The 15,206-nt window shown below is 35.4% G+C and overlaps 1 protein-coding gene across 1 annotated transcript in view; it reads left to right on the top strand.

Moving 5' to 3' along the window:
• Positions 1 to 15,206, top strand: part of LOC129420657 (alpha-tectorin-like) — a 34,182-nt gene that overhangs the window by 127 nt on the left and 18,849 nt on the right. Inside the window, exons 2-9 of the mRNA XM_073866516.1 lie at positions 891 to 1,022; positions 1,234 to 1,347; positions 3,289 to 3,663; positions 3,747 to 3,797; positions 5,137 to 5,550; positions 6,524 to 6,916; positions 9,715 to 10,104; positions 10,373 to 10,765. Coding sequence (XP_073722617.1) covers positions 911 to 1,022; positions 1,234 to 1,347; positions 3,289 to 3,663; positions 3,747 to 3,797; positions 5,137 to 5,550; positions 6,524 to 6,916; positions 9,715 to 10,104; positions 10,373 to 10,765 — 2,242 coding nt within the window. The 5' untranslated portion in view covers positions 891 to 910. The remainder of the gene's footprint in view (positions 1 to 890; positions 1,023 to 1,233; positions 1,348 to 3,288; positions 3,664 to 3,746; positions 3,798 to 5,136; positions 5,551 to 6,523; positions 6,917 to 9,714; positions 10,105 to 10,372; positions 10,766 to 15,206) is intronic.

The raw sequence follows: 15,206 nt of genomic DNA, 5'->3' as shown, positions 1-15,206 counted from the left end.
AGCGCTCATCTTCATCTTTCTGGCATATTTTTAGTAAACTATTTTTTTTTTGTTCATCTACATATTGAAAGTGGAGTCAATTTGTGGAGAAAAAATCTGAAATGTAACTTTTTGGGTAAACTGCACTATTGCTGTCTCTGCTTTATACCCTTTTGGAATCCATACAGCTGATTTCTGATGTCTGGCGGTACAAATTTTAACATACCTTAGCATAATTCATTGAATCTGGTTAGACCATTAGTATTGCGCTCAAAAAAAGAGTTTTTATATTTTTCCTATTTACAACTTTACTCTTCTGTGTAGTTACATCATGTACTAAGAGTTCAAGTTGATTTTCTAGGCCGATATGGCTAGGAACTATACTCTTATTCTGGCGTAATAATCAAGGAATTTGCTGCCGTACCATGGCTGCAGGAGGCGCAATGATTTTACGCAGCACCCAAAAATAGTCCCCTTGGTAACTTTTTATAGCAGGGGACATTTTTGGGCAGTGCGTAATATCATTGCACCTGCTGCACACATGATATGCAAAGTCCTTGATTATTACGCTAGAATGAGAGTATAGTTCCTAGCCATATCGGCCTAGAAAATCACAACGTTTATTTTTCCGTTGGTCTTAGTACACAATGTAACTACAGAAGAGTCAAGTTTTAAATAGGAAAAATATCAAAACTCTTTGGTTATTTTTGAGCGTGATGGTAAGGGTCTAATCAGATTCAATAGATTATGCTAAGCTATGCTAAAAGTGATACTGCCAGACCCGGAGATCAGCCGAATGGTTTCCAAAACTGTTAAAATCTAATGTTTAACACTACGGGAGCTTGAAATTAAGCCAATTTGTCAAAAAAAGTGGATTGTCCCTTTAAGGTCTAGAGTCTTTTGTCTTTTAGGTTCATGTTCTCAGCCCTCAATGCTCTGCTGTCCTGGACAAAATAATGGCTGCTATCGAGGGTGTTTTTGTGATGTGGCCTGTCTTACATTGCGGGACTGCTGCAGTGACTACATTCAGACATGCACTTCAAGTAAGACTAAATATTATCAACACCAACTTCTTTTTTGTGTTTTCACCAAATATGTTTTTCTTGAAGTGTCTTTGACTTTTTGCTTCAAAATGTTTAGCAACTTTATTTATGAATAATTTGTATGAGTAGTTCATGCAGTGTACAGAAGAGAAAAATGTATAATGTATAATTATATTGTATTGCTGTCTTTGTTTACTGTATATTGTTTCAGTTAATGGCACATTGGCTCCTCTATCAACAACTTCACATCCATATTCACCACCAACACCACCATCACCAATGATGACCTCTCATTCAGGACTCACACCTGAAACACAAACAACAGGTGCTGTTTACTGCTGACTTCAAATCACAAATCACAGTTACTACACATAAATTTTTTATTAAATAGAATTGAAATGTTTTCCACACTGAAGCTGTGTGTCTAAATTTAACATACAAGTACAAATATTTGTTTATCTTAATTTTTTACATTCGAATCTACAAGCATTTGAGTTCTGCTATTCTTTGACCTCCATACAGAAGGCACACTTTTGATTTAATAGATTTAAGTAAATATCAGCAAGAACAGAGATACAATACTGACAACTAAAGCACTTGGACCAACTATGTTTAGTCATGTTGTATGTTAAAAATGATTGTCTGTGTCGGGGGCTCATGTTCTCAGGGCAGTTCCCTCCATCACCTTTGAATCCTGACTGTCAGGATTTGGCCATTGTATCCTGTTTAATATTATGTCTTGTCATTATGGCTGGGTTCTGACATAGGGCTGCACGGTTAATCGAAAAATAACCGAAACCGAAATTCTGAAACTTTAACCGACCCCATTTTGTCATGTCGGTTATTTTCGTTTTTTAATCCTGTTAATACTTTCCCTTTAAAACATACTACCGCGTGTGAGGTTATGTGGCTCCGCCCCATCCAGTCAGTAGCATATTAGAGACACATGGAGGAGAACTCAGACACTGTGTTAACTAAGCAGATCATCTAGTGCCAAAGAAATACGAAGTAGCCGCGAATGTGCGGGCCCCCGTGATAAAACGGAATGCGCGATCGGGTTTTTACCGCAAATTTGCATGACGTGTAAAAGTTGTATGTCACCTTGCACTCAGTTGAATTTACTGATGAGTCTACGCAGCCCAGCGTAAAGTAAACACATAACTCAGAACCGCGAGAAGACGCGGGAGTGCCCGTGCATGTTTAATTAGACATAGCAGGATGAGAGAAGACAAGAAACGTGTAAAGGATACAATGTGTATTACCCTACCACTCATCTCATTATCTGGATATAACTTATTGTATATGTATGTATGTTATGGCTAGAATTAGTCATGTGTGTTGTATAGATCTTTGGTTCATAAGATTTCCTATGCATAATAACATGTGCAGCAACTGCATTTGGTCAAGTATATTTAGTATTTTTCAGTAATGCAGTTATTTTGGGGGGAAATGTGAATAATAGCATTGCAGGCTGATTTAAGGTTTTCCCTAAATTTTCTGCTTGTGCTCCTAAATTTTTCAGTCAGGGGGTACAGTACTTCCAATAACAAAAAAGTTAGTCTGGAGCCCTGAATTACTAGACTTTTAAAAAATTAAGTTATTTATTTTCTACTTTTTTTAGGAAACTTGCAGTATACAGTAAACTAAAATGTGACTCTTTTCATTTCAAGCAATGTTTGCTTTGATTTCAGTTAAAGTCAAAATGTTCAATAAATAACCTTCACACATAATACTTTCCTCTTCACTTAATTCTTTTAAAATCACAAAGATAACAACAAATGCCCTTTAAATAGAAAAATATATCCCACCTTTAATATCTGAGCATATTTAAAATACAAACCATGGCATTGAACTATGAGGCAAAAAATAATAATAATTGCTCATTAATCGATAACCGATGTCAAATGTTAAATTAACCGAGGTTTTGATTTTAGGTCAAATCGTTCAGCCCTATTCTGACAGTCCCATGTCTTATGTGAAGGCTCATGATCTTGTGTTTCAAGTCATGTGCCTTCGGTGTCTCGTCTCCTGATAAAGTTTAATAAAGTGTTTTTTGTTCTCCACGACATCGTTTGCATTTGGATTTGGGTTCATTTGACCACATTTCCTGACACTGACACATTTTGATTCTATTTACAGTATATTGGCATTAAACTGTTTGTAAATTTGATTTCATGTTAAATGAAAGTGTACTAAAGAAATATTTTACATTTTATAAGAAGTATATAATGTTTAGTAAATGTTCTTACTCTTATGTTTTAAACAGAAGTTGATCCCTGCTACAACTACAATGTGTTGGATGATCTCTGGAGATCCACCAGTAATCCGGTTTCATTTGAGATAATGTGTGATGTGTCTGTGAATTGGACGGGTTGGTATCGTCTCTTCATTCATAATGAGAGTGTTCGGATACCAGACACATGTGTTCAAGAGTACAGATGTGGTACTCGTGCACCACTGTGGTTAAATGGTGGACATCCAACGGTTGAAGATGGAGTGGTCACACGAGATGTCTGTGGTCACTGGAACGGTGACTGCTGTTTTTTCCACTCCAATCCCATTAGAGTCAAAGCCTGTCCAGACAATTATTATGTCTATGAGTTTGTGAGTCCTGTAACCTGCCATTTGGCCTACTGTGCAGGTAAATACACTAATATATATTATATATACATATGATATGATAATTAGTTCTTTGTTGATTTAATATTCATCTATTTCCCACAGATGTTACAAACATTAGCACGACTCCAACCTCAATCACAAAAACTACAACTGGTATGTGTTGTGTTGTATACTAGTTTAACATCTAGAGCAGTGTTTCTCAAACTTTTTCAGCCCAAGGACCACTTTATCTTCCATTTTTTTTTTGAGGACCACCTAACAGAATCCCACTCTAACACGCCCCCATAAAACAACAAAAGAGGAAGGATAAGCTAAATTTAAGTTTAATATGCAACTGTTTCAAGTCAAAAACTATTTTTTTAAACACAAATGCAATGCTATGTTCAGAAATTATAATATGAATTTTATTTCATTTGAAAAAGTAAATGTGAAATGAGTTGCAGCTTAATATGAACAACAAACAGCACATGTGAAACAAACTGCAATTAAACAGCCTGTAACAAAAATAAAACTGTAACAGCCTATAGGTCCCATTTAATGTCATTCCAAAGAGCCATTAGTTTAAAACTGATTTGAAGTCTATGGTTGTAACTATGGTAACAAAAAGCTGAACGCTTTTTCCTAAATGTCCAAAATCACTGAAATTACAGGGATTTTACACATGAAACAAAAACTAGTACATTACAAAACTAATAGATCTGTGGATTTTGGCTGCTTTCAGTTGACGCTTGATCTTTTCTTTTGACTCCTCTTCGGTTTATCCACACTCTAAAAATTAACACATCTTGTGTCTAGTTAAGGACAACACACCTAATTAACACAAATTAACACATCTTGTGTTGTCCCTTTTATTTATATGAACTCTAAATCAGCACGAAATGACACATAATGTGTTAAAATGAACACATAATGTGTTAAATAGTTTAACACAAAGCAATGTGTTAAAATTAACACACCCTGGATGTGTTAATTTTAACACATTGCTTTGTGTTAAACTATTTAACACATTATGTGTTGTTTTTAACACATTAAGTGTCATTTAAGTTCATAAAAAATAAAAGGGACAACACAAGATGTGTTAAAACAACACAAAGTGTGTTGTTCCAAAAATAACACAGAGATGTGTTAAATTAAGGACAACACACTAGATGTGTTGTCCTTAACTAGACACAAGATGTGTTCATTTAATACATTCATTTTAAGAGTGCACCGATCCATTTTTACGTTATTAAAACAGAATGGCAAGAACTGATATCACAGTTTCACAAGTGCATAAAAAATCTACTTAAGTGATGATTGTATAAACACTTGCCTAGTTTAGGTCATCTTTTGGCGAACCACTGGGGGGGGATTTGGCGGACCACTAGTGGTCCGCGGACCACACTTTAAGAATTACTGATCTAAAGGAATATTGAATATAATAATATTTTTATGATCAGTTCAGATTTACAGTTTTGACTGAGACTTTGTGTAACTTTCTCTTTTCTCTCAGTACCTACAACTCTCAGCTATGACCCATGCTATCAGTATAACACTATTGATGATTATTGGAGAGACATACGGCTAAACCCATCCCAGGACAATGGACATGATGACACTACTGTGGAGTGGAATGGCTGGTATCGACTGTATTTAAATGGAGAAAGTGCTCAGATGTCTGAATGGTGTGTGACTAGTATGGGATGTGGTGGATATAGTGGACTGTATCTCAGCGGTTCTCATCCACGACTTGAGGATGGAGTGGTGACCCGTGAGGTTTTGGGAAGTAATATATTGTGGTGGTACTACGGCCAGTGTGGTCATTACAGCTCCAACCCCATCCAAGTCAAAGCCTGTCCAGGAGATTATTATGTCTATGAGCTCGTCACACCAGATGTGTCACTGTCAATGCCTTCATACTGTGCAGGTAAAGATCTCTGAAGAACTCTTGTGATTTTTTTCTTTCTTACATTTATAAGTAAAACAATCTGCTACTGAAAATTCATCTAAGCATGTTCAACCCTTCGAGGTCTTTTAACTTTTTAACTTCATGTGTAAAATGTTTTCAGTCGCAATGAAAGCCAGACATGAATGTCTAACTTGCAGTGTTCTGTTTTTTAGTTATGAATTAACAACTTATTAGTTATAGTAAAGAGACACTTTTATCAGCCAGCAGATGGCACTTTTAGAACAGCAGATATGAAAATCACTATTTTCTGTTACAACCTTTCACATAGCATCTTTAGGTTATAATTACATTAAAAATTCAAATCCAATAAATCTATTGAATCAATATATAAATGTGCATTCATCTTTGCCATATTAATTTAGCTGACTAGTGGTATACACTGATTAAAAAAATAGATATTAATTGCATTAATCAAAACACGTCAGATTAAGATCACTGTCATTGCTGTTGCAATACTTGGGACGTCATCTCTGAACTTTTTTGACAGCGATCAGCGACAGCGAAAAGCCACCACAGGTTTAGCAATGCCATCAAAAGTATTATTTTGTTTTTGTTTATTTGTTGATCACAAAGCGTGTACAAAGTGAACTTATTAGGCAATAGCTAGCCTGGCTGTAAATGTGTTTAAGTAATTCTGACCGACATTCGCCCTTACTGGCGAACATGGCACAAAATGTTGAATATAGGCAGGCATGTGTGTTGGTGTTATTGAGTCATGTGATGGTGGCATTTTTAAACTACAATTCCCTGATTTGTAGACTCTGAGAGGTCACTTAAATAATTTCTAGATACATATCAGACTATTATACTTCAAGCTGACTACACAGCTGCTTGACGACTTTTAGGCTACCAGGAAATACTCTGGTGCTCCAGACGGCCAGTCCGCTAATGTCAAGGGATCTTTTATTAACATCTCTTTTCTTCATGTCAGTTGCTTTCAGCAGCATCAACAATGATCCCTGTTACAACTATGAGTCTCTGGATCGTCCCTGGAGAGCAACAACTGAAAGTGGATTGTACATTTGTGATGATTATTCCTCCTGGAATGGCTGGTACAGACTTTATCATTATGGGATGAACATCCAAATGGCAGAGAGCTGTGTTAATCCATACAGCTGTAACACATACTTGGGTCTGTCACTCAATGGTCCTCATCCTCAGATAGAAGATGGGGTGGTGACCCGTGAGGTCTGTGGGTCATATTATTGGGGTGGTAGCTGCTGTGATGTGAAGTCAGAACCCATCAGAGTTAAAGCTTGTCCAGGAGATTACTATGTCTATGAACTTGTGAAACCAGTAAGCTGGTGCTCAGGATACTGCACAGGTAACTTTTCCTTTCTTACTTTGACTTTAAAATCATTTAAAATAATTTCAGTCATGTATTCGGGTTTCTTTTTTTTTAGACATCAGCACTGCATCACAGACCAATTTCACAACTCCAGCTGTGATTCCTGGATCCAGCAGCACATTAAGTAGGGTTTCTTAATGTTTTAAAGTTCCAAAAAGTTATATTTACAGTAACTAATAAAAAAATAAAACTAAAAGTAATAAAACTTTTGCAAGTTACTGCAGTCAGGGGTTAAACTGAGATTTGTTATGTGGGGGGGGGGGGGGGTCTCTGTGTCATTATGCACAATGGATCAACAAACTTTGAGAGAAGTTATAAAAACCAACCTCCTTGACTAATTCTAGGCATAAAGGATACCCAAAAAGATTAATTTAACAAGAAAAGGTACAACATACCAGAGGTGGGTAGTAACGACTTACATTTACTTCGTTACATTTACTTGAGTAAATTTTTTGGGTAACTAGTACTTTTAGAGTAAATTTAAGGATGGGTACTTTTTACTCTTACTCAAGTACATTTCTAGTGAAAAAACAGTACTTTTAATTAGCTACATTCGGCGGCGTTACTGCGCTACTGTCAAATGGTATTAATTAATGAATATATTTTTAAAAAAGTTTATAGGGCGTGTTCGAAAGTTTCGCGAGACAGGCTGCGTCACCCTTTAGCGCGCGACCGCGTGTAGATAGGAGAAGCAAATGAGGGCGCGTGTGCGAGATATCGGAGGCAGATCATGCGTGGCTTCAAGTTCGGTCTATGTTTTCACTCCAAGAGCTCAAAAAGAATAGTTTCATAATGCGATGCATGCTTTGTTCACTAAACGAGCTGACATCACAGCGTACAGGAATTCAAGATCCAACCTGAAGTAAGTGTCACAGTATTGTCTATTTGAACACTATTTATGGTCAATTCACACACTGTCCGAGTTTTTTTGCCATATGCACTCTTGTGCAAGCGATTACAAATCCTAATGTAAGTTAAACCATACAAACAGCACATTCACATCTGCACATTTCCATATAATTTCCCCACAACTAAACAAACTTAACAGCATAATGTAATGACTGCATTTATACAAATCCGGACACCTCACTAATGTGTAGAAAATACATTCAAATAAAAACGGGATTGTATTTTAGTTAAATCCTTCCTAAAGAATGAATGAATAAAAATAAGAGAATAAAGTTTGATTTTAAAGAAACATGTATTATATATTATAATAAATGTAGAGTTGATTTGCACAAACAGATAAGTTCCATATGAAATTCTAAAATGATCATTTTTATTAAGCTCCTGTTTATGTTCAGTAATTGCACTTTACTGGCAATGAAAATAACCTATTCATATAAAAACATGATAACAAACAGACACACATGGTCTTTTTTTGTTTACTGTTTGCATGTTTTAAGGCAGATGCTGACAAGTTTGTGTTGTGAACATGAAAATAAATACAGAGTTAACCATCAGAAAAACATCTGTGTGTGTGTGTGTGTGTGTGTGTGTGTGTGTGTGTGTGTGTGTGTGTGTGTGTGTGTGTGTGTGTGTGTGTGTGTGTTGAGATTTTTTTCTCAAATAACACGTTATGTGATGTTAATGTACCCATTGCAGGACTGAGATAGGCTGCTTTACTTGTATATAAGCAGAACAATGAGACTTTTAAGGAGAAGTTTGTGAAAACCCTCCAAGTAGTCTGAAATTCAGTGCTTTTGCGCTACTTCTCTATCAGATCGGAAGTAACGAGTAACTAACTACTTGAGTAGTTTTTTAATCTAATACTTTTTTACTCAAGTAAATAATTAGATTGATACTTTTACTTTTACCTGAGTACAGATTTTGGGTACTCTACCCACCTCTGCAACATACAGTATTGAATCAGCAACATGTCTTATAAAGGAGCCATAGAGATTCCCTGGTCAGACAGGACACTCCATTACAAACAATTACACAAAGGCAATAGACTAAACAGCATTTGTACACACTATATAGTTAAATGTCACAAAATAACTGCGGCCCTGATGGTCTGGTAGAGTAATAATTTGAGTAAGAAATCATTTGTATTGCGTACGTGTTGAACACGGCCATCCGAGCATTGCGGTGGTGAGTATACTTTCAAAGCTGTGCGAACGTGTGTACACGCGAGCCGGACGCGGAAAAATGTATACCCAGCTCTTAACTAAGCACATGTAAAAAAGCGGTAAAATCCTGGTCACGCATCTGTTATTGTTGTGTGTGCCCTGCACGCACGTGCGTTAAGTCTAATGAATGGAAACACATTATTCGCTTCATATCAGTGCACACGCACTAGCATAGCAAGGACACTTGCGCGGAGCAGAGCGAAACCTTCAGCCTATGTTGAAGTTAATTTAAAACTTGCCCAATTTTAACCGTGACTGCAGTCTTCTGTACTTTCATTTACATTCTGTATATTCATAATCTGTATATACATAATCAGACACTTACATCCTGCACCTACATCTAATCTAAACTAACCTAACCTTTATAGCAATAAAATTATCACAAGTAAATATTAAACATTGTCATGTTGTGCATGTTTGTCGTGCTACTCTGTAATTGATGAATTTGGTTTTAATTAGAATTTATAAATTAAGATTACATTATATTATTGTTTTTTATATTTGTTACTTTTTGACTTTTAAATTCCAGAGTTAGTGTCAGTGTGACAGCTTCTAAAATTTGCATAATAATGTAAATAATTTGTTTTAGTATATGACAATTACTCTTTCATAAAGTTAAAAATAAATCTATTTTTATCTCAGGCGATCCATGCTCAAGCTACAACATACTGGATGAATACTGGAGAGACACACAGGATTACTGGTATTGGTATGGATGGATTGGTAACAATGATGACACTCGTGTGAAATGGGACGGCTGGTATCGACTCTTCATCAATGGATCGAGTGCTAAGATGGCTGACTGGTGTGCTCCTTATATGACATGCGGAGGTTATACTTCTCTGTGGCTTGCTGGTTCTCATCCTGAAGTAGAAGATGGAGTTGTTACTCGTGAAGTCTACGGCTCTTATTTTGATCGGTGCAGTGGTTACACATCAAACCCAATCCAAGTCAAAGCTTGTCCTGGAGATTATTATGTCTACAAACTCACCAGACCAAACGTAGCGATCCCACTCCCTTCATATTGTGCAGGTACATTCATTATTCTTATAGACATGAATTGTGCTCGATAAACTTTAAAAATGTTTGAAAACCTGTTTTCTTCAAACTTCTTAGTTTTGTATAAAGTGAAAATACACAGTTTAGGGTGTATTAACAGGACCTTAATTGCATTCGTTAGACAATCAGTAGTCTTTACTTAAAATCATTAATTAAATGTAAATACAGAGCATTGAGTAGAAGTCATGATTGACTTTGTAAATAATTGATTAAACTTGATTCTTTAATCTGTATCCAATAGTTGTTTATAGCACTCCAAGTGTCGACCCCTGTGACAGCTACACCAGTCTGGATGAACCCTGGAGATCCACTGATAATTTTGTATATAACTACAATTACATGTGTGATTATAATGTCAATTGGAACGGCTGGTACCGACTTTTCCTCAACGGTCAGAGTACTCAGATGTCAGAATCATGTGTCGGTCAGGGGATGTGTGGCACTTATTACACACTGTTCCTCAGAGATCCTCATCCACAGCTGGAAGATGGAGTTGTCAGACGACACGTCTGTATGTCAACATGGTACAGCTGCTGTGGTTATGAATCTCATCCCATACAAGTCAAAGCCTGTCCAGGAAATTACTACGTTTATGAGTTTGTCAAACCATTCGACTGCTCAGCTTATTGTGCAGGTAGAGAATCTACTCATATCATCTCTTTTATTATTTCTGGGTTTTGTTTGAAAATTATTCACATACAAATGCTATTAATTACAGTAAGTAACATAACGACAACAACTCAGACAACAACAACAACAACTCAGACAACAAAAACAACCACACAAGGCACTACTTCACCCATCACAACCACAGGTAAAGTATTTATTTATGAGCTCTCATCTACATCTTATGGCATATTTTCATGAAACTCATTTTTTATAGTAAATGTGTTGCTTGCACCTAACCTAAGACAATTATACCAGAATAAAAATAAGAATAAAGATTAATAAATAGAAGTATTTAAAATGATTTCAGAAAATATCTGAAAATTTGAGGGTTTGATCTGAGTGCAGTACTACTGTAGAGTGAGAACTATACTGCACCAAATAATAAATAAGAAAATGGTAATTTTTATATATATATATATATATATATATATATATATATATATATATATATATATATATATATATATATATATATATATATATATATATATATATATATATATATATATATGAAGAGTTTCGTTGCAAAACCAGATAACCACTGATTTTTTAATTGTTCAGAAATCTCGTTTTTTGGTTGTGCATTCCAATTAATTTCAATTCAACTGCAGTTGTTTTGTTTTGATTTAAACCTTCATAACTTAAAAAATACAGCTAAGTAGTACCATAAAAAAATAATAACATGATAACATAATAATAAACATGTTTTCACAAAAATGTTAATATTTTATATATATATATATATATATATATATATATATATATATATATATATATTTTTTTTTTTTTTTTAAACCAGAGCAAATTTCATAGAACAGATATTTATAATCCACAACCAGTGTTGGTTGTAACTAGCTACTAAGTAAATAGCTACTGTAATTTAATTACATTTTCTTTAAAAACTTAAGTAAGGGATTACTCATATTTCTCCAGTAATTTAATTACAGTTACTTCTGATATAATTACTAAATTAATATAATTTATAACTAAATACCAGAAATTATATGTAACACAATAATAGATTTAAAATCAAAAATTTAAGTCTAATTTTAAAATGCATGTTTTATATTTATCCTACTCACTTTAAATACTTTTCTGATTTAATAAGATTAATGGTAACTATCTAATGTAGTTTACAATTCTCACTATTAACTGGTTGGTTATCAGCATTAATATAACTGATATATTGGCTGATTATTAATACTTAAAAAGCACATATTAATGTCAAAATGAAGTTAAAATGTAAAACTGTCATTTGTTTTGGAATATTGGAGTATTTTTTTTTACAAATGACTTATCTGTGAGCTTTATTTTTTTATCCATGTGGCCTCATAATAGCAGTGATTAGCAACATGACTCAAACAATCAGTTCTCAATGAACAAATTCACGTCCAGCCCTTACTTTTATTAATTTCATAGGCCGTCGTTTTACTCGGATATACGTCTCCACGGGGAAAATTAGACAATCCCTACCTATTTCATGGCGACTTCAAAGCTGGTGTAACTCGGGCTGCTTACACAAAGTGAGAGAGAGACGAATCCATATGTAGATGTTTTTTTTTAATCCCAAAAGCTCAGGCAAACACATCCAAAGGTTAATCCAAAAGCGTAATCCAAAATACACAGTCAAAACCATAACAATAAACAAAACATGAACAGGAAAGGCAATGAAACGCTCGGTAATGCAGCTCTACACTAAACAATACTTCGCAATGCAATGATGAGTTCAACCAGTTTTAAAGGAAACAAACAGGAAGTGAAGTGTGACATGACCAGAATACAAAATAAAAGACCAGGGGCCCATTTCAGAAAGGTGGTTAAGTGCAAACTCTAATGTTTGTTAACCTTGAAATGAGGCAAACTCATTTCCGTTTCAAAATGAGAGGTAGGTTAAACCTAAGACAGCTGGGTAAGTCAAGCCTGTTTCAGAAGGAGAGGTAACTTATACTCAGAGTCTGTTTCCGGCAGGGGCATGTCTAGAGGGGGGGCATGGGGTGGCACAAATCAACACAAATCAAATAGATTTTTGATGATTACCATTTACATTTTATTTTACTTTTTAAAATGGCTTTGTACGCTTTTGCAAGCGCTCAGCAGCGCCTCTCTCTTGCGTGCACGCTTTCTCACTGCTGCGTGCGGAACCTCAACGGTGCCTCTCTTACATGACACTGAGTGAAGGAGTTAAAAGTTGGTGGTGTTTTCCACCTGGGTTCCTCCGTTGTCTTTTCACGTAAAAGTTAACAGTCAACAGATGTTACTGACAGAGAAGACGGTTGATCGAGTATTATGACTTAACGAAAGGTTAGTATTTTCCCCCACACACACCAGTTCTTTGTGTACGAGCTCTCTCCCTCCCTATGGTGCGGTATGCACGCGCACACGTTACAGTATTCTCTGGTATTTTTGAATTTGCGCTGAATTGCATGCGCTATACGCGATCCACAATTAAACTATCACTCGCATTTAAAATTAAAAGCGCTCATAAACACAATCAGATGAGAAAAGTAACCCTGCATGAGACACACAGGTAATCCGAAATCACCTCGTATCAGCTCTTCAATGTAAATTGTATCAGACAATGTCGCATTTAAATCAGGATTTTAACAGTATAAAGTAACAGCTGGTTGGATTAATCATTAGGTGTTATTGGGTCGTGTTTAGTCACTATTTTAAACTCTTTCTTTATGTCTGACAACAGAACAGATAATATGTAAAAATAGCATTCAGTTGTGTTAAAATACAATATATTAAACAATGAAAGTCAGATCAGACAGAGAAGAAAAACACATTTTTAAGTACGCTAATATTTTCCCAAACGGTCCTGATATGTCAGAACATTAACTAATACCAGCTACACGCAACTCTGTGTAATTTAGCCTAGTTAAAGGAATAGTTCACTTAATTTAAATGGTCATATACCTAAACTTGTTTCAAACCTGTATGAGTTTTTTTTCTTCTGCTGAACACAAAAAAGAAAAGAGTTAAGAATGTTGGTAACCAAAATCAGTTGATGGATCCCATTGACTTCATATGTAGGAACAAAATAACATGCAGTCAATGGGGTTCATCAACTTTCTGGCTACTAAGATTCTTCAAAATATTTTATTTTGTGTTAAGCAAAAGAAAAACTCATACAGGTTTAAAATAACTCTAGGATGAGTAAATTATGAGAATTTATTTAAAGTGAACTATTCTGGAACAGAATTGTGTTGTCTAATCCATGCAAAATACAAAAAATTAATACCATCTATATTAGACCACGTGGCATTGCACAAGAACCATGCTTAATATTTTCTAAACCAGTATTTATTTTCATTTGAATTTTCTGATTGCCCCCCCCCCTGACTGGTTCTTGGTCCCGGGTCCTGTGCCCCCCCATTTAGAAAATCCTGGAAACGCCCCTGATTTCCGGAGTAACTTACTCTGTGAACGTAACCTAACCATAGCCTTATGAACCTATTTACAAAGTCTACCATTCAAAATCATTGCAGGGTCAAACATTAGGACTTTTTAAGTTGTGTAAATGTGGTTTTAAAGAGAAAAAAACATGTACAGGTATACTTTATTAGATTTTAAACTGATGTTGTAATATTGCAACCGAGGATTTTACAGGGTTAACTGCGATAAAAAATTGAATGTATGCATTTACCAGAGTAGCAATTTCCAACAACAACTCTTTTCTTGAAAAAATATGCTTGTAGTTGGTGTACACTTGCAGTAACACTTTCAGTTACAAATGATTTAGGCTCCACTGTGTAGGATCTACTCCCATCTAGCGGTGAAATTCTATATGACAACCAACTGAATATTACTTTCTACCCCCCCCCCATTCGGAACGCATTTTAACTCGTACGGTGGCCCGGCCGTGTCATGCCAAGGTTAACATGGCTTCCAGTAGCTACAAAGCAAAAGCAATGAAAAAAATGAACAATTTGCAATGTCATTTGCCTGTGATCCATCAAAGCACACAGATTTATGTTAAACATGGAAAAAGTCTGATTGTCATGATATGTCCGCTTAAAATCACATACAAAAAGCAACCATAAACGTAGCTTAGACACTCCTTTTTCATCGACGCGAGGAAAAATATCACAGGGGTTGTTACACTTGGTATAAGATGTGTTTTCTTCGATCGGATCACAAGTGGACGAGAGAGACACATCACGTTTACACTTGGTATTTAAATCTGTCTCTTTTTGTCCATTTTCGACCGCTTCTCTGATGTTGTAATATTGCAACCGAGGATTTTACAGGGTTAACTGCGATAAAAAATTGAATGTATGCATTTACCAGAGTAGCAATTTCCAACAACAACTTTTTTCTTGAAAAAATATGCTTGTAGTTGGTGTACACTTGCAGTAACACTTTCAGTTACAAATGATTTAGGCTCCACTGTGTAGGATCTA

This window comes from Misgurnus anguillicaudatus, chromosome 4, assembly GCF_027580225.2.
Source record: "Misgurnus anguillicaudatus chromosome 4, ASM2758022v2, whole genome shotgun sequence".
NCBI classification, from domain to species: Eukaryota; Metazoa; Chordata; class Actinopteri; order Cypriniformes; family Cobitidae; genus Misgurnus; species Misgurnus anguillicaudatus.
The sequence above is the reverse complement of the archived record's forward strand: the minus strand, read 5'-3'. Positions and strand labels throughout refer to the sequence as shown.